At 34.6% G+C, this 26,169-nt stretch overlaps 2 protein-coding genes, 2 long non-coding RNA genes and 1 pseudogene across 4 annotated transcripts in view; 1 reads left to right on the top strand and 4 right to left on the bottom strand.

Moving 5' to 3' along the window:
* The window catches only part of LOC145071091 (disease resistance protein At4g27190-like), a 260,526-nt gene that overhangs the window by 34,368 nt on the left and 199,989 nt on the right, over positions 1–26,169 (top strand). The gene's annotated exons all lie outside the window — the stretch shown is intronic.
* On the bottom strand, positions 339–8,123 carry LOC145071097 (uncharacterized). The gene is made up of 4 exons (XR_013690237.1): positions 7,690–8,123; positions 1,493–1,886; positions 960–1,374; positions 339–805 (listed from the first exon to the last, which is right to left on the bottom strand). It is a non-coding gene; the product is annotated as an uncharacterized LOC145071097 (long non-coding RNA).
* LOC145071094 (uncharacterized) lies at positions 9,472–10,998 on the bottom strand. The gene is made up of 2 exons (XR_013690233.1): positions 10,622–10,998; positions 9,472–9,742 (listed from the first exon to the last, which is right to left on the bottom strand). It is a non-coding gene; the product is annotated as an uncharacterized LOC145071094 (long non-coding RNA).
* Positions 18,631–22,099, bottom strand: LOC145068305 (putative 26S proteasome non-ATPase regulatory subunit 3). The gene is made up of 8 exons (XM_079015253.1): positions 21,876–22,099; positions 21,473–21,666; positions 21,068–21,202; positions 20,859–20,995; positions 20,690–20,744; positions 20,452–20,562; positions 20,060–20,302; positions 18,631–19,856 (listed from the first exon to the last, which is right to left on the bottom strand). The coding sequence occupies exons 1-8, from the start codon at positions 21,961–21,963 to the stop codon at positions 19,371–19,373; spliced, it is 1,449 nt and encodes a 482-aa protein (XP_078871379.1). The 5' UTR covers positions 21,964–22,099; the 3' UTR covers positions 18,631–19,370.
* Positions 18,728–18,844, bottom strand: LOC145071862 (U6 spliceosomal RNA; annotated as a pseudogene).

Here is a 26,169-nt window from a genome sequence, read left to right as displayed (position 1 = left end):
GATTACATCTTTTACATCTTTAACATCGTTTACATTAGAAACCAACATGCAGGAAAGCATGGGGTTTTCCTGGGTAACACTTACATAACTAGAAAGAGTAACAAACTGGATAACATTACATCTTTTACAATTTGTAACATACAATAAGGAAAGTATGGGACTTTCCTGGTAACACATGATAAGCAAACAGAACAGTTTAACAAGTTAGATAACCAGTTATACATTTTCACATGAGTAGACATGTTTTCAGTATATAAACTTACTATACTTTACATTTGTGAAACAATAACCAACTTTTAAGAAAATACGGGATTTTCTTGGTGTTCATAACATTTCAGAAACAAAAAGGAAACTCGAAACATTTTCACAAACAAAAATCGCTTATGAACTCACCAGCTTTATGCTGATTTTCAAATCGCTTGTGTTCTCAGGTCAGCGTTAGAACAGGTACTCGAAGATCCTTTTTGCTTGAAGACGGTGTACATGAAGATCCGTTTCATTTTGTTTATATATACTATGTATCACAACTGTACAAACTTTACTTTTGAAACAACTGTAAAAACTTTATTATGTAATGTAATGGTTGTTTTACTTTACTTACTATGTGCATTGGATTTGATACTCAACGTGGAGTCAACCCCGAAAATATTTTCCGCCTTCGGTTTTCGGGGTGTGACACTAGTGCTACAATTACAATCATAAATGAATAAAACACATTTTTTCTCCTTCCAAAAGAGGTATTGGTGTCGGTGTTTCCTCTGGTAAATCTCTCACCTCCCAATATATGCATGTTTATTCATTGTATCTGCAAAATTTTTAATGAAACAATTATGTATAATTATATAGTCATTCACACATAAATACACTAATATTTACAAATGAATACCCTGTTATTCATAAATAAATATAGTCATTCAAACATAAATTCACACGTAAATATACTGGTTGTGGTTGCTTGCCTTGCTCCTCTCGGACCAGCCTCATGGAGTATTCTTTGATGATTAACTGCAAAATGAGACATTTAATATTATATTCATATAAGATTACAACTGCAAGCATTCAAGTTCTATTTTTCTGAATTCGGGCATTTCATCGAGCACCTTATGTGCATAACTTATTTTCTTTCCCTATTAGCCAATTTAAATGGGTAAAGTACCATACCTGAGAAACATATTCAAGAAAAAGAATTGCTAAGCTTTGGTGCGTACAATAAAATAAACAACAGACGGGGTGAGAGACGGGAATGAAAAACAAAAACTTGATTATGAAGAAAAAGGGCTTGGTGGTGTATAGATGAAGAACGAAAGTCATGTGAATGTCAATCAATAGCAAACAAACACCCCTGAGATCATTGTGCTAATCTATCTTCGTTTCCTGCAATCAAAGATCAAACCTAAGCACCCACTTAAGCCCATCGTTGGAACTCTGCCAAAAAAAAGGAGTAAAGGAACTGCTGAAGCAGCCCCACCATCCTCTTAACACATCCACTTACCTGCCACCAACCAGAGCAAAATACCACCAAGGGCTTGCTATCTCCACTGTTGCTGCTCACTTCGCTGATTTCTTTGTCCCGTCGGAACCCCTCTTTCCAACCGGTTGAACCTCAGGCACTTCTCCTCTTTGCGAATCAACTGACGAAATCTTGCCTGCGAGACTTCCCGTTTCCTTCTCGTCGTCCTCGATTTGACTCCCTTCATTCATCTGCTTTGTTGCCTTCGTTCCATGTACTGGAAGCTTTCGTTCATTCCTTTATTTTCCCGATCAAAACAAGAGACGGGGATTAAAAATGCCCTTAACCATTTCTTGCTCACATACCTGCATCGAGACGATGAAGAACGAAAGTCGTCTCTGGTGGTGTATAGATGAGGGAGGCGACGAAGCATGCCCTAGGTATAGAGAGAGAGAGACGTCAATTTAAAAGGAAATATATCAATGTGTGAGAAGTTATAGAAATTAAATAAACTTTCAATTACTATTATACCCTTTTCACCATTTAAACTTACACTTTAATACCAATAATTTTCAGAATTTACATCAATGGTCCGTCTGATAATAGCCCTAGATTTGAATATTTAGATGGTCAAGATCTATTCTCGCGTTCTCAACCTTTTAGGTGTTCTCATTTGATCCTACTCATATATATATATATATATATATATATATATATATATATATATATATATATATATATATATATATATATATATATAATCACATTTTCATAGTCATTTTGGGTCATTTATTTAAATGCTTTTACAAAATCGGCCAACTAAGGAAATAAATTTTAGGTCCCCTAAAAAAGATTAGTCGGAAGGAAACTATTTTCAACCAGCCATAAAACTGCTAACAAACAGGTAACTTCATAATAAAAAAAACCCCAAACCATAAAACTACTAAAAAAGATGGATGTATTGTCTGTTATTTGAAACATCACATACTATTTTTTTAACCCGAAACAACGATACAAACCTATTTTCGACCAAAAATAACAACATAATTTATTTTTTACAAATAAAAGCAACATACTAATCGTTGGCTCCTATTTGGTGATACTTGCCAACACATTGTCTCTTATTTTTAATATGACGTATTTCGTCAAGCAAACAAATCATTGAATTGTAACTAATGATTTTCCATAAAAAAAAACTAATGCTTAGTGATATTTGTCAATACATTCTGTCTTATTTTTAATATGACATGTTCACATTCAAGCTAAAGAGAAAACAATTTCCAATTCGATTATGATTTGCATTAGCAATCAATAAAGCTCAGGTACAAACAATTCCAAATGTAGGTACTTATCTTTTAGAATTTGTTTCTCACATGCCCAACTTTATGTGGCATTATCAAAATGGATATCACGTGCCAATATAAAAGTATTAGTGAAATCTGATGAACAATTTAACGACAGTGAAATCTATCCTTCAGATATGTTGTATAATGAAGTGTTGGATGATTAATAATACATAATTAAGCATGTGTTAATGTATATTTGTAAAAAATTTTAATTTTGATTTTTCATTCTTATTGATTCCGCTTCTGCTAGCATGAATCTTATCTGCTAGCATGAATCCTATTGATGATTGTTTAGATGTAGTAAACTATTTGCACAAAATAACTAATCTCTTGTAGAAATTAATTTATGAAAAAATAATTTGCACCCGTCGCTTGGCGCGGATAAATAGCTAGTGTATGTGTGTGTGTGTGTATATATTGATTGTCTGAAGTTTTTTTGTGTGTATAATAAATCTTGTGTCTATCTAATTTGAGTTAATAATTTACTCAACCTTAACCAGACGATTATCTTTTGGATTTTAATCATGGTATGGGTTTCTTGATCCCTTTAACCATTCTCCTTTTGGTTCTAACTAACCTTTATTCCTCTTTCTATCTGACAGGACAGGAAGCCCAAAGTGAATCAATGATCTAGGTGGTGAGGATTTTAAGTGTGTTGTCTTACTTATTTTATATCTTTCTTAATTGAAATCCATCCATTAAAACCCTTTTTTTTTTTTTACCGTTTTGTCTTTTTGTAGGAAAGTTGATTGGAAGTATGCAAATTTAATGCAACTAGCCAACTAAGGGTGTTGGTTTGGGTGAGAAATATAGGTAAATACCAAACATGTTAATAAATGAAACCTTAAGTAGAAATTGATACACAAAAAGTTGGGAAATTGTTAGAGCAAAATATGGATGTTAGCATATTATTGTATCCATTTTGAAAGTTTCTTTAATGTGCAAAAAATGGTCAACAAAAAGACAAATGAAGACATCTCAGGCTACACAGCTACACAGGTTGGATCAAATGATCAATTGATACAAGTAGATATTATGACAAAGTAGTCAAGAGTATTTTGGCTTGCCATAACCTAACCCAAAAAAAATCCAAACCTTAACCGCAAAAACCGATTAACTGGTCCTAGACCGGTGTCTCTTGTCTTCGGTCTTTGTAAATTGAAGTTTTAATCTATGATTACGTGGACTTGTGTATTCATTTTTTATGAAGAAACTTCTGCATACATAATCTAAGTTAGGAGTTTTCTCCTATAAGTTACAAGTTACAGTATAGTGCTCGTGTCGAATACATTATCAAGATTTTGTATTGTTTGTGTCATATAACTCTTATTACTTAAAGTAACAACTAATTCTTCATTTCAGTTAATATTTAATTGAAAAATATCGTTTTAAAATTATTAGTTACTTCTTCTCATGTAATATTTCATTTTACTATTTGGAATGGTAAAAATCGGAGAAGGAATGGAATTGGTTACTCTATTGGAATAAACAAAAGTTGTTTTTTGTTTTCCTAATGGGTTGGAATAGATCATTCATGAAGGACTCGAATTTCTTCATTTTTCTTAATTTTCATACCTTAAGTGAGAGGTGTTTCTTTTTTCATTTTCATCATAGAATGCAGTTGAAATTTGTGAGATAAGCCATTTTTATTTAAAAGTTTATTTTATGGGATATTTTAAAATTTTCATGATTTTGATTGATAACAAAAAATGAAAGTAAAATGTTATTTCATGTATCTTTTTAAAATCTTTGGCTATTAAACATCACAAGTGACCAAACATTTCTTTATTTAAATGTTAACTTCTTAATGTTTCTGACCCAGGAAAAAGAATTGTCCAAAATACGATGTTATTAGCCGTCTAAAGTAGGATGCTAAACTAAACAAAGAAATTTAAGATTTTACTTATCGTTCTTTTTTTTTTTTTTTTGTATTATAGATCCCAGTTTATTTGTTTTCCTATTTGCAAGATTGTACATTTGTTTTATTATTATTATTATTATTATTATTATTATTATTATTATTATTATTATTATTATTATTAAGGTATTGTAGTTTGAAAAAACCTACCCAATTAGGATATTAAACTTTTAAAATGTTTACCCATTTAAAGTAGTACAAATTGCTTTGTATTTCAATGATATTCTTATAATTGATTAGATTTAATGTTATAATACACAAATCCATGGACATGTCTTGCTGTTTCTTGCATTTCACCGATCTAAAAACTTCCAATTACAAGAAATAATAATTTACTTCAATTTGTTTGTGTATTGGCATCCTACTTTAAATTAATTCGTCAATTAAAGTTCGATGTTTTCCCATCAATAGGCATTTTATTTGTCGTAATGTAGAGACAAGTACACCTAATCTTCTTCCTATTATTGTAATCATTTGAAGAGTATATAAATAGAAAGAAACGAAAGTAGATTGCTATAATAACAATTGAAGGAGAAATTGGGTGTTGTGTTTATTAGACTATTATTATCTATCTTATATTTAGAGAGATTCTTGTGTAATATTGTATCCTATAAATATCGCTTGTATTTACCATTCAATGATATACAATAATACAATACAATTGTCGATACCTAAAGTCGTTTATGGTATCAAAGCCTGAATACCCTAATCTTGCCGCCAAATTCATCTTCCGACTCTAATGTGTAAGTTGAAACCATATGTTTATGTTCATTCTCCCTTTAAGCGATCCCACCATATACAGGCAACCAAAATCTTCTAGATCCTTGCCGCCAAGATTCTCTTGTGATACAGTCTGATAAAAACTAGTGTGGTTATAAATTGATGCTGCTGACCTCATCAATTAAAGTTCATCTGTTTGCTGCACTTCAATCGCAGACACAATTCTGCCCTAGATACACAAATCAACCTTCATTATTCTAATACAACAAATCAATGGCTATAACATCCTTTTCTACAACCAACAAAACAACACACAACTCACACAACTTCGGCTTTACTCTATCCCCTACAAATTATGGGTATTGGAAAGCCATGATTCAACCTTTTTTTGTCACAAACAACCTATTTGGTTATATTGATGGAACAATTCTTTGCCCAGAATCTACCTACCATCAAAATCAACAGAAATAGATGCAGAACCTACTCCAAACCCGAGTTACTCAACATGGCTTGCGAATGATGCACGCATCAGAATGCTATTGTTGTGAACTGTCTCTGAGGCCGCTTTTCAGCATGTGCAAGGTACAACTTCTCGTGATCTATGTCTCTCTTTGGAACGTGCATATGCACCTCACACTTCTTCAAGGGAATATACCCTCAAGACAGACACAGCTGCTCAAAATTGAGATGAAAGGTGACGAGTCTTCTGCAACATATCTCACCAGAGGACAATAATACTTTGCTACACTCGCCAACATTGGAAACCAATGGATGAAACAGATCTCATTATGCTTTTGATCGCAAGGCTGCGGGAAGAGTACACTGGATTCAAGTCTACCTTACTTGGGAGGCAATCTCCCATTGCCTTCACCGATCTCTATGGTTTGCTCGATGATCATGACTACATGATCAAGAAATATGCCCCACCAGCAGCACCGACCTACGCTTTTATGGCTGCCATCACAAACCGCAGCTCAACTGCCTCATCTTCTATACAATCGGAGACACTTCAGGCCATACAATAATTAGTGGCCCAGCTAGGCTTTCAACTACAACCAAGCTCACCACAAGCTTTCTACTCAAATTGATCAGGTAACAATAATTCTAACAAAACTCGTTGTGGCTATAACAATAATAACAGGGGTCGAGGAGGACGTTGTGGATACAACAACAACCGCTCTCAAAGTGATCGTCCTCAAGGAGGTGGAAACCGGGGTCAGTTCAGTTGGGCCTCTAATAAGAACATGATTTATGGCACCTTCAATAGGTGCGATATTGGTCACATTCCTTCTCAATGCTGAAACCGTGACCCCTCAACCCTTCGGATGAAACAACCATCCGCCATTTATGTTGACCATCACTCCCAGACATCATCTTCCACCTCGTGGTTCCATGACACGGGATCTGATAGACATGGTGCACCTGATCTCAATGGATTCGATACTTCTGAGCCATACTATGGTGAGGACAACCTACACGTTGGCTACAGCACGGAGCAGTACAACCTCAACCTAACCCACACAACATGTCGACATGTAACACATAAATACACATGCAAATTACCAAACAGTATCACAAGTCTGACTGACAAGATCCAACTCTTAAATCACAGCTCCGAACTCCACCACCTACAACCACCAGGTGATTATCTCCATCAAAATCCCAAAATACCCTCAGAAGTCAGATTTGGTCAACCATGGTCAAAGTCAAAGTCAATCGGCCAAGGTCAACAGTCCATGTTGACCCAACTCGTCGAGTGCATCTACTGACTCGTCGAGTTCCTTTAGTTTTTCAGAAAAACCAAGAAAATCCTAGCCAACTCGCCGAGTCATCTCAACAAGTCTCCGAGTTTGCTTAGTATCCAGAAGGTCGATGAAACCCCGATCCAACTCGACAAGTTTTCATAGTCTTAGAACATCCAGCCATTTCCCAAGTGAATTTGATGCCTTAAACCATAGATTTGGTCCCCTAGAGTTAATATACCACGTAAAGTTGCTAACTTTATATCCATTCATGTCATTAAGGGGCTAAAATACTCAAGCAAAGCTTATTAAGGGACTTAGAGCATGAAGGAGCGCCAAGACATGATAAAGTTGGCAACTTTAAGTCCTTGGAGGCCATGAGGTGTCCAGATATGAAGTTATAGTTTCATAACATGCTCAAAACCAATAATGGTCCTATATAAGCTAATCATAGCAATAAAGTCTCAAATGGAGAGATCTAGCAAATGAATGATCAAGGAATTGACTTTGTACCTCAATATAGTTGCAACAATAGTGAAAATTTCGGATCTAAAGCCTTCCTCTCAATCAATCTCTTCAAGCTTCAAGTTCCTTCCAAAAGAGCTCCAAAAATACACTCTAAGCGCACACACACTCAAAATGAGAGATGAGGCATGAATTAGGGTTTCACTGGACAAGGGAGGTGATAAAGGAGGCCAACAATGAGACTTAAGGTTTTTAAATAGGGTGCAAAACCCTAAAAACTAGGGTTTCATAATCAGCCACCTCATCGAGTTGGGGCCTTCCAACTCGTCGAATAGGTCTTATAAAATACACGACTTTCTTTCTTTCTACACGTCGAGTTGGGGCCCTCCAACTCGTCGAGTAGGCTTTATAAAATGCATGAAATCCCTAGAATTTCATAACTAGAAATCGGGATGTTACATATTTGGAACAAATGATCGAAATAATTTGTTTACTTATAAAGTTTATTACTACAAAACTATTGATTTAAATAATTATATTTATTTTTGAACAAACCTATACATAAAATTATAAGCTTGTCAAGCATATTTTTTTAATTTAGATGATATTAGATTTGTTCACCCTATCTAACCCATTTAATCTTTTTATTTCCTCAAATGTTTCGTCGATATAATAAAAAAAATCCATATATGAATTGATCAAATTTACTCACACCTTAAAACAAATGCTTACTTGTGTTGAGTTATTGTACATAGGACACACGAACAACAATATGCACAATAATTGATACTCAATAGTTTAATGAATAAAAGAAAGCACAATTTATAATAGGAGTATCAAGTATGCATAGTTTGGCTCGGGTTGGAAAGCAGCCTTCGTTGGTTCATTATATGATTTCTGTTTCGGCCAAAAAATATGCATTAATAGTTTAATTGGTTTAAAAATAGGTTGGCCTTTTCTCTTTTTATTCAAAATCAAAATACATTAAACATGTTTCAAACCCCAAATACAACCAAACCACAACTTTGTAACAACAAATTATCTTGTAAAGTTAGAAATGCAAAAATACTAGAATGCAAGAATTCAAAAGTTAAGGGTTAAATGTAAGAAGTAGCAACTTACATTATTTTATTTGTTCATCATAGCATCATGAAAGTATGTTGCCAGTTTTGCATTTAGCCTAAAAGGTAATCTTGCATCTTAATGATCACATGATACTGTAGATAAACAAATACAGTTTTAACTAGTTCAAAAACAGTAAATTAGTATCATATAATAAGTTTTTACATTTATTTGTTTATTACACCTTCCTACTTTCGTTTCCTTCATGTCAACATCATACTTTAGCAAATCTATTCAACTACAGCAATGTTCCCAAATACAAAACAATTTTCATTACTATAATGTTAGATTTTTCAAAGTCCAACCTCCTAACAAGGAAAAAAAAACACTGAAAGTAAATTGCCATAAATGGTTATATTTTCTATACCACAATGTCTTAATAAGAAATATATTGAAACTACAATGTCATAACATAAAGAAATGAAAAAATAAAAAAATGTCAGTGTCTTCCTCGACTATATGCTTTGTTATGCATGAAAAAGAGATGACGAAATACACCATATTGCATTTGGTGGGACCGGAACCGGGACTGATGTCAATTGGACAAAAGTTGCCTTTTTTTTGTTCCATCCAAAAAATGTGAAAAAGACATGAATGCCCTCCTCGTCAAATAAAGCGCTGGAAAGCTTGTCCAGGAAATCAGACTTAAAATTACATCACAAACGGGTCAAAATGAAAAACTTGGCAGAAAATGAAATTGGTTAAACATGTCAAAATACCCCCAAAATACATATAAAAGAACTTGTACTTTCACTAAGTAATTTCACCATTTTACTAATACTTTTTCATGATTAATATAATAATAGTTCAGTGACTAAAACAATAAGAAATCATTGTTTGGTAATTAAATCGATAATATGATGAAAGTACATGGTGCTGTCTCTCTTTTTTTTTTTTAATTAATAGAGAATGGCATGGTGATGAGCCTTTTTCAAACAAAGTCCTAGTTGTTTACAAAGTTGCCCTCATTTATGGATTTCTGCATTTAGAACAAAAGGGAAGAATTCAGGGAACTTCAACAACATATTACAAGTTGAAATCAAAATTAACTCATATAAATCATTTGTAACCATTGTGATGCTAACTTTAACTAACTTTACTTAAAAAGGACTAAAATAATGTAATTTATATGATTTTGATGGTGTAGGTAATAGTATGTGATTGATAGAAAAATGATAAATTAGGGTGATAGTTTTATCTATCTTTTGCTTGTATAAGATATAAGTAATAAACTGCAGGGTATAACCAAAAAATTAGAACTTGAACTTTTTCTCAATTAGGTCGTTCTTTATGCATCATGTTAAAAAGAAACACCTATATATAGCTTATCAGGTTAAGTCTTCTCAAGTCAAAAAAGAAAGGGAAAAAAAAGTACCCAAGTGCAAAGTGATGGAGCTTAATCATGTATCAAAGCTTATGAGTTGCATTTTTTTTTTCTTTCCTTCTATTCAAAATTTTTGCAGAAGTATACTTGTAGTGTTGTTGCAAAGTAAACATTACGATTTCTAAACTACTAAAAAAATGACTAAAGTATGATAGAGTAAGCAAGTTTAGATACTGTTTGATTGTTAACTGCTATTGAAGACATGATAAATCCAGAAGTTCCCCCAATTAGAAGAAAGACAACCAACAGAAACTAACGAATACAATCAGATAAACATGAAAAGTCCGAATCTCAGCATCTAAAAACCAAACTTGTATCATAAACTTATGCCTGGTGATTAATTGATTCGACCAAACTATTCTAGCATGTTAAGGAGCACATTTCCATCTATATGTGAATAATATACATACGCATCACAAACTGCATAAAAACTAGAAATAAGTAACAGTTTATATCGGAAGTCATTAAAAGTACCTTGCCATAGCTTGTGAATCAGAGAAACAATTCCCTAAACAAAAAAATTGGAAGCCGTTTTAGCGAGATAGGGCAAACAATGGCACGAAGTTGAAGCGGATTTCCATTAGCGGTATTTCTTTGAAGTTGGTGAGTCAAAAATCAACTCAAAATCGAGACGTAAAGGAATTTAAAGAGAAATCGATCGAGCAAATTAGGGCAAAAAAATCGAGACATAAAGGAATTTAAAGAGCAATCGATCGAGCAAATTAGGGCAAAAAAATTTTGGACCATTTCTCGATTTGTGCGTCTCATCGGCACAAGGGCCATGCGTTCCAATTTTATTGGATGCCAAAGGATATCATACAAACCACCGATGTGGGAGGCCATGACATTGAATCAATCAGACGATTGTTAAAGTACGGGATAATGACTTAAAAGGGTAATATACTTTTCGATTTGTACACATTTGATCATTGAGTTTTTTTTTCGTCTATAGTTACCCCTTCAACTTGTTAAACTGTAAACATTGTCCTTATAACCGGTTACTATAGGTTAGATGGGAAAAATGACTTAATAGGGTAATATATTTCTCATTTTGTACACATTTAGTCCTTAATATTTTTTTTTTGTTTCAAAATTAATCATTTTTGTTTTTATATACACTCAGTACTTATGAATGTTTTCGTTAGCTTTTCTCACGACATCTTACGTGAGACAATCATTGATGAAATGTGTGGGGCTGTTGATGTTTATGTATAATGTCTCATTTTCACAACCAAAAATTTTCATTTTTAAATAACACAACTCCCTAATTATAAATCCATTATTAAGCAAAAAACTTTTATTGCAAAATATATTATCAAAAAGCAGAGTAATATAAGAAACGTGTAATCGTCAATATTGATAAAAAGTGTGTACAGTCATGCATTTGTCTTCCCACGATCAACGATAGAACCTGAAAACATAAACAACTTGGTAAACACAAAGTTTAGTGAGTTTCCCCCAGAATACCCGATACAACAAACATATTATCATGCATAACGGGCCTACACTCATCAGATTGGAATACCTTTGTCACACCCCCGAACCAAACGGCAGAAACGTCCGAGGGCTTGCGTGATTTTAATTGAATATCATCACAATGAATATACATGAATCATAACATAAACGTCACCATGCATCAATATATTACATCTGGAATTGTTCACATCAAGTACATTGTTTTAACATTACACATTCATAACATATATTGTTTGAGTGTTTTTAACAACATAACATATAACATTACTTCATATTACTCTTTCGCTCACCTGTTACCTGAGAATACAAGTTATTTTGGAAAAACGTCAACATATGAAATGTTGGTGAGTTCATAAGCAATGTTGTGGTAAAATGATATGTATGGTTTGTAAAACCCAGAAAATCTGATATTTTCTTAAAAGACTTTTGTTTATCAAAGTGTGAAGATCCATAAGTTGATGCATGAGTGATTTCAAAAACATATATCTAAAGGGTATTTTGTATTATAGTTATAAAATTTTGAGCGAGTAGTATTGAATTCCCTGGAAAACCCGATGTTTTCCGATGTTGAAATGTATTAGTAATTACTAATTTTTGTATTGTCTTAACGAATGAATCTTGATTAATCCACATTGTATATCGTCCTAATTTCTTCTACTTTGAAATCCCAAAAGCCTTAGCGAACGAAGAGAAGGGGAGCATTATGTCCCACTACTATCGTAAGTACCTTAGGCTGTCGTGGATGCGAAAGACATGATGGTCCAACTCGCATTTCATTACTGTGACCTTACTAGCTTTTCTAACGGGACACTTTGGCTCACTAGCACATAAAAGCTATTAAAAGTGCTTTTATAAAATATTGGGTCATTGAAGGCCCAATAACATATAAGCGTTATCCCTTTGGGCCCAAAGATCATGTTGGTGGGCTTGCAAGGCCCAACAAGCATGATTTGAAACTCATAAGCCCAAAGTTTGTAGATTTACTCATTGTAGTCATCATGTATCTATTAAAGAGTTTTCATTTAACGATTGTTGTTTGGTATTTATTCGAGACCGAATCAATTCGTTTATAACGATATTTGGTGTTGAATGTGTATTCGTTTTCCGTCTTGTTGGTTGTCGTGGATCTTGTATTTAGTCTTAATGAATTAATTTGTTTAAAAGAGGATTTGACCTTTTCACTACCTTTCTTTTATAAAATAACACTTTTATTCTTTTATATAAAAGAATTTCATTTTTAGTCCTTAAAACATTTTTCTTGACACTTTTGTATCATAACTTGTTGAAAAGACAGTTTTAACCCAAAATTAGTTTTGTTAACAGGTTTAGTCCTTCCAGAATGGTATTTCTCGATTAGACCCCATTTTTCGTAACTTTTACAGTTTTCACCCCAAAATCTAAAAAGTTTACATTTTTGGTCCTTTTTGAAATTGAAAAGCATTTTTGACCTTTGAAATAATTTTATTACACTTCTTATCCCTTGTTTTGCAGAATGTTACATTTCAGCCCCTTTAAACTTCAAAATTTCGCAATTATGGGCTTATTGGGCCGAAAAGCCCAAATTTAGCCCATTAAGCTAAATTTTTGCATTTCAAGTCCTTTGAAAATTATAATATTCAGAAAAATGATTATAGAAACTATTTTGACTCTTTTGACCCTCAAGAAACCGTGACTTGATAGTTTTTAACCCAAGTTTTTTGTATTTTTGACAATTTAAGTCCCAAAATGGGTTTTATGCTAGAATATGTTTCTCATAACGTTATAAGCTATTTTTCTTGACTTGATTAGTGTAAAATAACTTAGATTATGTTTGTTTCTTTTCTCATGTCATAGATCTCGAGTTAACATCCCTTTTGGTTATGTTTTTATCACAAAAACACATAAAATCACACATATACATGCATAAAATCACATATAGCATACATATACACATAGATGTACACATTTTCTTGTATTCTCCCCCATAAAACATATGAAAACCAAAAAGAGAGGGGTATGAAGCTCACCATTGCTTGTTGTTTTCGATTTGAAGAAAGAAATGGAAGAGTTTGATGCTATTCTCGGCCCTAGCAAGCTTTCTTGGGTGGATATCGAGCTTAGTATGTTTCTAGGAGTATGATCATGAATTCAAAGTGGTAAGAAGAGTGAATGAATGTAGAAATGAAATATGTTTGCAAAATCTTACCACTAGAGTGTAGCTTGAAGTGATTCTTTGGATGAAATCCCTCTTGAAGCCCTTACAATTTTCGAAGGTTTGAATGGAGGATGAAGGGTTGTTTTCTTTGAGAGTGTTTAGGAGGATTTTTAGTGAGATGTGTGTGTGTGTGTGTGTGTTTATGTGTTTGGCTGAAAAGGAGAAAGAGGTGGGAAAAAGAGAGAGAAGATGATTTGACATGCATGGAAGTATGGGATTTTTAAGCTTGGTTGCATGCTAAATAATATGGAGGTGGCAATGCCACACAAATCCTCCATTTTCTCTTATTTTTAAACTTATGTGCCGAAAATGGGCTTAAGGAAAGGAGTAGTGTAATAATTTGAGCCCATTCTTGTATTGTTCGAAAACATATAGCCCATAAGGAAAAGTTCTCGGCCCATTGGGCCCTTAAGTGTATTCACGGCCCAATTTAGTATAAAGGAATGAGTTTGAGTCTATTAAAGTTATTTGGATTTGTTATGGCCCAATAAGGCCCATTAGAAATAAGATGGATCATTTTAGGCCCAAAGTAGTCAAGTTGAAAGTTTATTGGTTCGTTAGACCCAATAAGAGAATCCTAGTCCATAATAATCTTGAACCAGGATTTCTAAGGTTTCCATCCCTTAGTTTAACATATGAGATGTATTTGAACGAGAATAGAGTATAGGCTTTTACAATGGATGATGCTTATATGGGAATAGAATTTCCTAGCAAAATGCCTGTTGTGACAACCTTGGCCCAATCAGTCATCGATTTGGAATGTCAACATGTAGCAGGTCCAATCAATCATCGGACTAGAATACTCAGGGTTTGTTGGCATGCCGCCTTAACCCACCCGCTCTTCTCGAGCCTCCGTGCCTACAACTTATAGCCAGCCCGCACCAGGTATCTTGACCTACAACATATCATAGGACCACCTCAACCTATCCCACTACCATATGGCTATCCCACATAGGATACCGTGATAAAAACCTACAGAAATCATTCATAAGTACAGAATGAATACAAAAACAAAAATGACTCATTTTGCAACAAAAAAATATTAAGGACTAAATGTGTACAAAAATGTTAAGGACTAAATTTGTACAAAATAAGAAATATATTACCCTAATAAGTCATTTTTACCGGCTAACCTGGAGTAACCGGTCATAAGGACTAAATGTGTACAGTTTAACAAGTTGAAGGGGTAAATGTGGATGAAAAAAAAACTCAGTGACCAAATGTATACAAATCGAAAAATATATTACCCTTTTAAGTCATTATCCCTTAAAGTATTTTGTTGTAAAAGCCCTAATTTTGACTGTTCCTCTTTTTAGTTTTACCACCTCAAGGAGAAGATGGTGAAATCCTATCAGGCACCAAACCTACACATGATTCCTATTCATTTTAAGATATATTTGTTGAACAAAAGTTATACTTTATAAATATTTAAAGATATTTTAGACGTTTTTTTGGAATAGTTTATAGCTTATTTGACCTATTTTTACTTTCTATTAAGGGATATATAAGTAAAGTCCTAATATTTTTATCGATTTGATAAGAAAGTCCTAAACTTTATTTTTTTGATAGTAAAATCCAAATTACCGACAATTTTTTACACTTTTACCATTTTTCCCGGTTAGCCGGTAATTAGGACTTTTTTGTCAAAAAAATTAAAGTTTAGGACTTTCTTATCAAATCGTCAACTAGGGCTTTACTGTAAAAAAAAAATAGAATTTAGGACTTTTTTCAATCCAATAGCCAGAATTACCATTCAATCCAAATAAATCTTTTTTTCGGTTTGGGTTTGATCCCAAAACTGATGATTACAAAGTGGTCAAGCATTCTCTGAAGATCGATAATTTCACACAACTTTGGTATAGACACTTATATTGCTTAAATAAATAAATTATGTGAGGAGTATGTTGATAGTCTTGTTTGGATAGCACCTATCGACTATTGCAGCAGTATCATGTATCTCTTACTTGCAAATTTGAAAACGAAACATTACATTAACCTGATGTTGAATGGTGTAACGGACTCAAATGGCATAACATCAATCAAATCCAATTTTATCTATTGTTGAAATAATATAACTGCTGTAGATGTTGATTTATTTCTTACATTCATGTCAGGGGGTTGAAGTCTAAGTCGGATATTATTTTATTGTAAAACAAACACCGGATGATTTTTACTACTTTCAGTTTTGTAGTCATTTGAACTTTCCAATTTTTTTGCTTTTTTAATGCATTTTGGTTTATTCTTTGGAATTTATTTACGCTGTATTATAACCAAAATGACTAGTTTCTGGATTACTTGGAAATGGAGATGAAGTTTTTTTGAGATCGAATGCGTGTATGTGATGTTCTCTATTATGTTGGAGGTCAACGAAATGGCTGATAAATGCACAGATCTTTTCAAGTATTTGTTCATGTGTTAATGACAATTTTATAAAATGACACATCTTAATTATGAAGGATGAAAAGTTTTTATTACAAACTCAACCGTTACAAATCAAGAAATATATGGTCCTGTTATAAAGGAATGGGAAAATACATGTTTGGTTGGTAATTAGAAAGGTAATGTTTGTATAGTCTTTAAGGAATCTCATTTCATTAAAACAAGTCTTTTTTAACTTTCACATTATACAGTTTCGTAAACTTCCAGATTCAATCCTTCAAGATCAGAGCATTATCACTTTCAACTTCCTCTTTTTATCTTTGTTTCGACAATCAGCCACATCAACTATACTTGCTCGAATTTTAGTGCTTACAACAAAGCAAAAAACAATATCAAAAATTCATAATTAATGAAGTGCCCCATTTCTATTCAAATACAAGATTGTAATCATGTTATTATTTGTTTTATCAGTTAAGCTTTTGGTACATTTAGGCTTCTCAAATACATGCTCTAATTTTTATTTTAAATCTAATAGCTCATTTAGTCCATACTCTGATAACACATTATTAGCATCCGACTTTATTAATTTTGCCTAGAATAGCAATATACTTGTATGAATTTATATTTTCATGCATAACAACAAGTCAACAATGTACTTACATTTTGCTACCGATATGGGCAATATAATTTATTTCTTGTTGACTTGTTGCTGATGATAAATATCAATTCTTGCATGTGGTAAATTTAGGCTCTAGCAAAAAAGAAACATGTAATGTCATGATCTAAAGATGAAAGGGCTAAATGCAAGATATAGAAACATATTTTCATTTATTTGTGTGTTATAGCATCCTCATTACAGGCATTATACTTTCATTTTTTCTTATTAAGACAATTTGCTTTCAAAAAATCTACCCAATTATGATTTTGTACTTTGAATTTTTTTTTTCCTTGTTAAGGTCTTATACTTTGAAAAATCTACCAAATTATAGAAGTGAAAAATGCTTTGTATCTGGATGGCATTGCTATAACCGGGGGTAGATCTTTAAAAGTATGTTGTTGTAGGAATAAATAAGAGTAGGATGATATGATAAACAAATCAATAGCTCAAATTATACCTGGATTTTAGTTAGGCATTTTGATATAAAATGGTTATAAAGTTCACAATAGCTCAAATTAGCATCATGCATTAATATTTGTTTTGCATAGTACAATGATTAATTGGCAATGAAACCTTGACTAAAACTGTTATATAGATTTCATTCACTCCATAGTACAATGAAACATTGAACATACTCCCTGAAATGACGAAATATATCCTATACTTCTCAAGTCTGCATAATATGTTTCAATTGCAAGTTTTAGCCAACTAACTTAAGTTCTAAAATAAGAAACCCGGTAGAAATAGCAATGTGCTTATGTGCTATTCCTTTTTTTTAACAATATGGGCAATGTACTTTAATAATAGCAACATACATAGCAATTTCTACCCATTATTGCAAAAAACTTGTAATGCTTAAATTCAAATTTGGTATTTGTAAAGCCGCATAAAAAAAAATAATAATAATAATTAAAAAAAAAATGTCAAAAGGCAATTAGTTACCATTTCTTCAGGCTGAAAATTGCTACAATCAGTGTTGTAAAAATCTTGACTAAAAGATTAATCTCATCATGGTAATTATTGCAAAAAACTGTCGATTATGCACTTGATTTTACCCATATCAAGTCAACAGGACAAAAACTGCTATTTTTTGTCCCACCCAAAAAGTAGGTAGAACAAGATAGGACAGTGTGGTGATTCACTCTCAATCTATTATTTGTGTAAAAGACATGAATGCCCTTTCAGAGTCATCCTATTTATTAAATTATATAGACAAAGCTAATCTGGTCCAGACCTTTCCCATGTAACAAAGGAACCCTTGCTGCACTACAACTACAACTTAACCTTATGTCATCTTAATTAGTTGACTAACTTAAGTTTTAAACTTCATGAAAGATGGTAGATTATTAAATTGATGTACATAACCCTCCTAAAAGTTATCATGTGTGTTTACTGCACTAATAAACTAACAACTCATACTTTTGTCCCCTTTTCATACAAAATTAACCTGCCTTCACTAACAGCTTAACACAGAGACTTGTCTGTAAACATCATGCATAACTTCATCATCAACTGATGCTGCTATCATGTTGCTGTTGTATCTATGAAGACGAAAAAAAAAACTCTTATAAACTTCCAACCTCTATCATTAAGGAGTGAATGATGTGTCTAACCTATCATATCACATTTGTAGCTTTATTCCAAACTAACTATAATACTTATTGAAATACCAAAGAAAACCATTAAAGTATATCAAAGCATGCAACTTTAGACAGTTTGTGATTGTTAATTGCTATTAAACACACATGATACATCCAGAACTTGCACCAATTCCAATTAAGAAGGAAGGAAGCCAACAGAAGCTATTGAAGACACTACATCCAACAGAAAAAGAAAAACCCTGATCTCGACCTCTAAAGACGAAAGTTGTATAATTAATTTGATGCCTGATTATTAATTGATTTGTGCGTGTCATCCTTGCGCAGGGGACATGCGCCATGCTAATCTTCTCCATATCGTTCCAATTTTATCGGATGTCCCCAAACGGCATAACAGTACTCGAAGGCGAAGCAATATAAACCCAATAGCTATCATTGGAGCTACCGATGTGGGAAGCCATGGCATTGCATTGCTTCAATCAAATAATACTTCTGTATTTGTTTATAAACCCTCATTTTTAGTGTTGTCTTGGTTCTACATCAAAGTTGAACACATCGAAGCGATATCAGTCCTCCAATACATTCTAGATAGAAGGGATTGTAAGAATCGAAGGTGACTTGTGGTTCGAACGCTCATAGTGGGCTAATTCATTATAGCCCCTCAACGTAAAAGATGTTACTCTTCTAAGCAGAGTCTTGGGTGTATTTCTTTCGGTTGCGGCTAAAGTAAAGGTAGTGAGGGAGGTCATTTTCTGATAGATGAGTTAGGTCAATGCTAGTAGCCTAGGTGATATATCCTTGAACTAATCTTTTCCTTTTTCCAGTTCAATCATTCAATTCATGTTCTATCATCATTTCAGATTTAGTTTTAGTTTTAGTATAAAAGTAAAAAAGTTGAGATGGAGTATTACAAGCAAATCAACATTCGTCATCATATTCTTCCTCAGATGTATCGCTATCACTATCGCTGTCGACCTGTTGCTCCTTATGATAATTTGGCGGGAAGCGAAGGGAACGTACAGCCAGATTATGCATATTCAAGCAGAAGGCAATTCTAGAATTGAAAGCAATTTGTGGTTCGTTTGTTGAATAGATGTCTCTTGTTTCCTTAGAAATCATCCATCCGTTTACATGATCCAACATGGCATCGATGACACCATCACGGATGGCTTTTGACACGATGCTCTCAGCATCTGCAATTGGGTTTGGGGAGTCCAAACGGAGCTTGGTTGCCACGTCAGCAAGAGAGATACGCGAGTATGCGATGCTGATGTGGCGGAGTCTGTTTCTTATGACGTTGTGACGGAGTCTTACGATTAAGTTGTTAGTTCGGTCGGAGGTGAAAGTGGTGGAGAATTTCTCGGCGACAGTTTTCAATAGGTCCAGATCTCCAATTCTAACCGCCTGAGAAACAAAGGAAGGAATTAGAGATTCCATGGAATTCGAGATTCCGTTCCATGACATGTTCGGTTGCCAAATGAACAAAATCTAGTTTTGTGAATTTCCATGTTTGATGGATTTTACCATTCAAAGTCAAAGTCAAAAGTCAGAATTGAGATAGTTAGTTACAACTGAACTGGGGGTTATTGTAATTGAAGTGAACTTACATTTGTGAGGTCAAAGTAAGGCCTCAATGCATTCTTCATGCCTTTCTGCTTAAAAAGGGTTCGTTCAGGAATCTCTCCAAGAAGTAGACGAACAATGATGGCCCACTTGTTGCATTGGACCCGGAAACCAAGGGATCTCTCCACAGGGGCTTTTCGGGCAGCTTGGAGAAGAGATTCCTTTGCATCTGTGTATTCTAACCGAATCGTTCTAATTTTACCCAGGTAAAACAGGTAACGACAAAACTGTAAAAAATTACAAATATCGAATATAAAATAATGAAATGCTCCTGTATATCAAATATCGAACCCTCCATATGAAGCAAATATCAAACCTTTTAACAAATGGAACCTTTCAAAAGGATGAATTGATGATTTATCAAATGAAGAATTACCTGGCGATTTGAATGACCTTCAAAAGGTGGTGCCTTTGATCTAAACTTCTCTGCTTGATCATACAAATTGTAATGAAGGTAATTGTGAAGTATCAAGTTTAGGAGTCTTTCCTGCACATCACACAACACAGAATGATTCACCAGAAACATTGATTAAAATAATATTACTAATAATACAAATAACAATAACAAATAAATATACTAATAATAATGATAGCTAGTCACAGGAGAAACAAACCTGCCCCAATTCATCATGATGCAACCTAGCAACCCGGTGCAAAACAAGGAGATTACTGCATGTAATTAAACATCATCATCATCATCTTATTCAAGCCAGATAAATTGATAAAGTATGATTGGTCACAATCTAGTTGATAACTGAAAAACATAACCCTTTTGTCACTCACCCACGAATTTCAGAGAGACTGTTGCTAAGTTCATGAGAAAGAGAGTAATAGAAGTAGAGTCTGGATGCCAGAACATCAACTGTTCTGCTGTTCAGGTTTTTCAAACTGGCAATGCCTGCTGAAGAACAAGCCTTAGCCTGCATAATATGAAGGTGAGTTGACCAATTGACCAATTGCCAAGATGAAGTAATCTAAACATATATGCTCACCTCAGTGTACTTTTTCTGATCAATTAGGAATATCAGCACAAGGAAGTAGCAGTAGATCTCCATCTCATGGGAGTGATTAACAGTACCTTGAGTTGCAGAAGATGCAGTATCAACTTCCATCTCATGATCATCATCCTAAAATATATCAAACCAAATGAAAATGTTTATGTCATTCAGATCATTTTGTTTTCAATTTCACCAACAAATATTTGAAGTCAAGTTCCACATTACTATGGGCTGTACATTCGAAATATATAACATAGTGTCAAGGAACTTCACGAAAGAGATGCTTAATTATGTGCCTCTCAGCTTTTTCCATGTTTTCTGTATCATTAATACTAGAATAGATGACTAATTTGGAAGTTTATTAAACATCGAGATTCACAAAGCCAAAAAGTAACCTACCTTTGGAAGAGATGAAATTAAACGAGAGTGTGCTTCCGATCCAGTTGTAAGGGCAAAATTAAGGAACGGATAGATCACACAAACTTTTAACCGCCATCTTAACGCGATTGTAATGCTAACGGCTCTCAAAATCCAACGAACTTTACCAGTGTAAGCTCCGCCCTCAATCAGTTCAACAACTCTTTTTTTAAAATCTGAAAGCCAATTTTCACATGATTTCCATGAAGAATTCGAAATTTCAACTCCAATCAGTAGATAAAAACAAACGATGTTGGTAGAGTAAACGCACACATTTTATAACATCAATTGTTCCACAACAAAGAAATTAAATCAAGTTCATCTATAAACGAACTGTATAATCAAACAAAACAATCATCGGAATCAAAATTACAGAGATTCTTACGCTGTAAAATGCCATGAGACATAGATGAAAGAGAGCTAGAAGGCGACGTCGGAACCTTTTGGTCTTTCATTCCAGCATCTTGCGTCATTTTTCGAGTGAACTGCAACAGAATCACACCATACAGAATCGACAATCACAAATACAAAACAATAAAATTCTGTTCAGTCATGAATCTAAATTTCTAAGTGAAATCAATCGATAACAATGCTTAATTTGAAAACTTTGGATGGATCAATCGACTGAATGGTACTTTGGCGGGCCAAATGTTAAGTATTTAGTTCCATTTTGAAATAGATCACTTAGATACTATCCAATACAGAAAACGTCAGTTTCAACCCTCTTGGTATAACAAGCTATCAGGTTCAGTCCATACAGCTTTGGTGTATATAACTGGAGGGGATTTTTTTTGGGATATTCATCAAAATAAACACTTTCTCTAATTGCAGATAGCAATCCGACCATTCTTTTGAGAAGTTTTTAAAATAAACATCATCTTCAAAACTTAGTTTTGAAATAGTTTTTTTTATGAAAAGTATATATCAAAACTCTACAAACAATAATATTCAGGTACAATATTAGTATATAAACCATGATGTCAAAATTTGAAAATACTTAACTAAAACTAGTACACTAGCGAAGTCAACTCATCGTATAATAACATAGATTTCATAAATTCAGATATCAAAGCACAAGGACAATGTAACACCCTTATTTAGACTTAGAAAAGTTTTTTTTTTGGCTATCGAAGTTAGGGACGGACGCAGGATTTTATAGTAGGGGTTGCACGGTAGTAGAAAAAATAAATTTTTCTAAAATTTTTGAAAAATTTTCCACTACAGCCGGAAAAGTTAGGGGTTGCCGGTGCCACCGTGAACCACCCCTAGGTCCGCCCCCGATTGTAGTAAAAAAAAAGTTAATTAATTAAATGAATAAAATTTAGTTAATTAAATAATAATGATAATATTGGTTGTAAGATTATTGGAGTCAAATTTGAAAAATTATTGAATTATTATAGTTGTCAATTTGTGAAAGTTAGGATTTGACATATAAGACCATTTAGGACATGAATGTTACGAAATGGATAGAAAAAGGTTAGATATGAAAATTCATACTTGCTAGTCAATAACAAGTCGATATGGTGTAAAAAAGTGAGAGAGATGATAATATGGCTATAACATGCAACGAGCATGGAAGGTGCATTTTGTTTTTCTAAAAAAAACATATTCAAACCACTTCATGCTATGCGGCTAGGGGTGAGTATAGGCGGGTACCCGATGCTCACCCATATAACCGGAACAGGCGGTTCTGGTTTCGAAACTGGCGGTTACATGGTAGATTCGGTTCCTAAAGCGGGTACTTTGTTCCGATGCTCACTCATATACGCGGCGCAGCACATGTGCAACACTTTTCCTCTCGTAGCAGTTTGTTTTTTAGAAGATTTCATACTACAAAACATCTGTGTGTGATGTGAATTGCAACAGTTGACTTGCATCTTCAAACCTCTTTAGCTTTCATTTTCTTTCAATTTTTTTTTTAGAATTTTGGTATAACTTATTTTTTTTTTAAACTTTTTTTTAACTTTGATTTTTTAACTTTTATTTACGAATTTGATACAATTCATTTTTATAGTTTCCACATTTTTTTTAACTTGATTTTTTTATTTTTTATATCGTTTCTGTTAATAATATTTTCAGTTTTAGTTGCATCTTTTTTAACGTGTGTAATTTTTTACGAACTTTGTAGACATCGTTTGCAATACTTTCTTAAATTTTTATTATTATTATTATTATTTTTTTTTTATGTTTTCTAAATTTTTACGTGTGTAATTTTTTCCCATTCAGCTCATTCCAGTTGAGTCCACAGCTCCAAACTCCAGATCTAGCTTCCTAGGGTGTAGTTACCACGTAAAGTTGCAAATTTTACGTGTATGCAAGGCCACAAATGCTAAAATCAAGCTAAGGAAGAGGTTTAGGGCATGGAGAAGGCCCAAAGCATGTTAAAGTCAAGAACTTTATGTCCATTAGGGCCTAGAGGAGTTCAGATCCGAACTCCTCACCTCCAAATGTGTTAAATACCAGAAATGACAAAAGATTAGGCTAGAAATGACCCTAAACTCTTGAATGAAAAGATCTAACAAGAGAATGATCAAGGCATCAACTTGTTACCTTCAAATGGATGCCAAAACGAAGTAGATAGTGGATCTACAAGCTCATCCTTATTCCAAGCCCTTGAATCTTCAGTCTCTTCAGGAAAAGCACCAAACAAACACACTTTTAGCCTCACACACTCGAAAATGGAGAGTTAGCTTGCTAGGGTTTGCTTCTGGTCGTGAAGGTGGCAAGGGAGGTTGTGGAGAGAAGTTAAGGGTCCTTAAATAGGGTGCAAAACCCTGAGACTTAGGGTTTCCTAATCAGTTGCCTACTCATCGAGTTTTCTTAAACAACTTGTCGAGTATAAAGTTTCCTACTCGTTGAGTATGAGGCCATCAACACGAGGAGTTCCAAGTCAAATTGTCCTTTTTAAATAAAATTCTTGTACCTAGGACTCGGGATGTTACAAATCTCCCCCACTTGAACTAGACTTCATCCTCGAAGTCTGCTGCAACAAATAGATCCATATAATGCTCCCGCATCTCATCCTCCGGCACCCAAGTCCACTCAGATCCCCTCCGGTGTTCCCACTCTACCTTTACCAAAGGTATCTTCTTGTTATGTAGTATCTTCACCTTCCTTTCCAACATAACCACCAGTCTCTCTACGTAGTTTAGGCACTCATCGACCTGAATATCATCTAATGTCACCACTGCCTCCTTATCTAGTACACACTTTTGCAACTGCGAAACATGGAATGTGCTATGGATCTAACCGAGCTCCTCCGGGAGATCCAGTCTATACGTCACCTTTCCAACCCTGGCAATAATCCTGAATGACCTAATGTATCGGGGACCCAACTTTCCCCTCTTCCTGAAGTGAATCACACCCTTCCAGGGTGAGACCTTCAGTAGTACCATATCACCAACCTGAAACTCCAACTCAGATCGGCACCGGTCGACATAACTCTTTTGTCGAATCTGAGCAGTCAGCAAACGCTGCCTGATCTACTGAATCATCTATGTGGTCTGTAGTACCACCTCAGTCCGGCCCATTACCCTATGGCCAACCTCACCCCAACATATTGGAGTACGACATCTCCGGCCATACAACAACTCAAATAGCAGAGCACCAATGCCAGAATGAAAGTTATTGTTATAGGAGAGCTATGAAAGGGGTAGGTAGGAGTTCCAGCTACCAACAAAATCGATAACACATGCTCGTAACATGTCCTCGAGGTTCTATATGGTCCGCTCGCTCTGGACGTCTATCTGCAGTTGATAAGTTGTGCTGAAATGCAGCCACGTGCCCAGTTCCTTGTGGAACTTCTGCCAGAAATGGGAGGTGAACCGCACATCATGGTCTGAAACGATAGAAACTGAAACCCCATGGCGAGCAACAATCTCGCGGATATACACATCAGTCAACTTCTCGGCTGATGAGCTCTTCCGAATGGGCAAGAAATGGGCAATCTTGGTCAATCGATCCACGATGACCCATATAGCGTCGAAACCCTTTATCGTTCTCGGTAATTTGGTGATGAAGTCCATCGTAATCTGCTCCCATTTCAACCTCGGAACCTCTAGAGGTTGTAGCTTTCCATGCGGGCTCTAATGCTCGGCCTTGACCATCCTGCAGGTCAAGCACCTCTCGACGTACCAAGCGATTTCTCGCTTCATTAGCCACCAGTAACTCAGTCTCAGATCCCGGTACATCTTCGTGGCCCCCTGATGAATAGAGAAGCGAGAATTATGAGCCTCCTCTAGTACAATCTGTCTGGCTCTTCCAGACATCGGAACCCATACCGACTGCAATGGGTCAACAATCTGCGACTATCCTGTACGAATTTGTTGACCTCTCCCCTGGTCCTCTCCAACTTCTAGTTCTCCTGTCGTACACCCTCGGCCTAAGCTTCCCTGATCAGGCTCACCAGTGGAGACTCCACATATATCCTCATGTACGATGATGGATCAGAATATCCATCCGACTTGCGGCTCAAGGCATCCCCCACAACATTCGCTTTACCCGAATGGTAAAGGATCTTGCAGTCATATTCCTTGACTACGTCCAGCCACCTGCGCTGCCTCATGTTCAGGTTCGGCTAATCTGTGATATGTTTCAAACTCTTGTTGTCCATGTAGATAGTAAAGCAGACACCATAGAGGTAATGCCTCAAAATCTTGAGAGCGAATACCACCGCTCCC

Source organism: Lactuca serriola, chromosome 8 (assembly GCF_051521515.1).
Source record: "Lactuca serriola cultivar US96UC23 chromosome 8, Lser_US96UC23_V15, whole genome shotgun sequence".
Lineage (NCBI taxonomy): Eukaryota > Viridiplantae > Streptophyta > Magnoliopsida > Asterales > Asteraceae > Lactuca > Lactuca serriola.
The sequence above is the reverse complement of the archived record's forward strand: the minus strand, read 5'-3'. Positions and strand labels throughout refer to the sequence as shown.

Bases quoted from the DNA above. Each gene is read 5' to 3' on its own strand.
- LOC145068305 (XM_079015253.1), bottom strand. From the start codon at position 21,963: ATGACGCAAGATGCTGGAATGAAAGACCAAAAGGTTCCGACGTCGCCT. The intron at 21,667-21,875 runs GTAAGAATCTCT...ATTGGCTTTCAG, and splicing joins GTCTCATGGCATTTTACAGC to ATTTTAAAAAAAGAGTTGTT. The intron at 20,745-20,858 runs GTGAGTGACAAA...AATTACATGCAG, and splicing joins AGTCTCTCTGAAATTCGTGG to TAATCTCCTTGTTTTGCACC.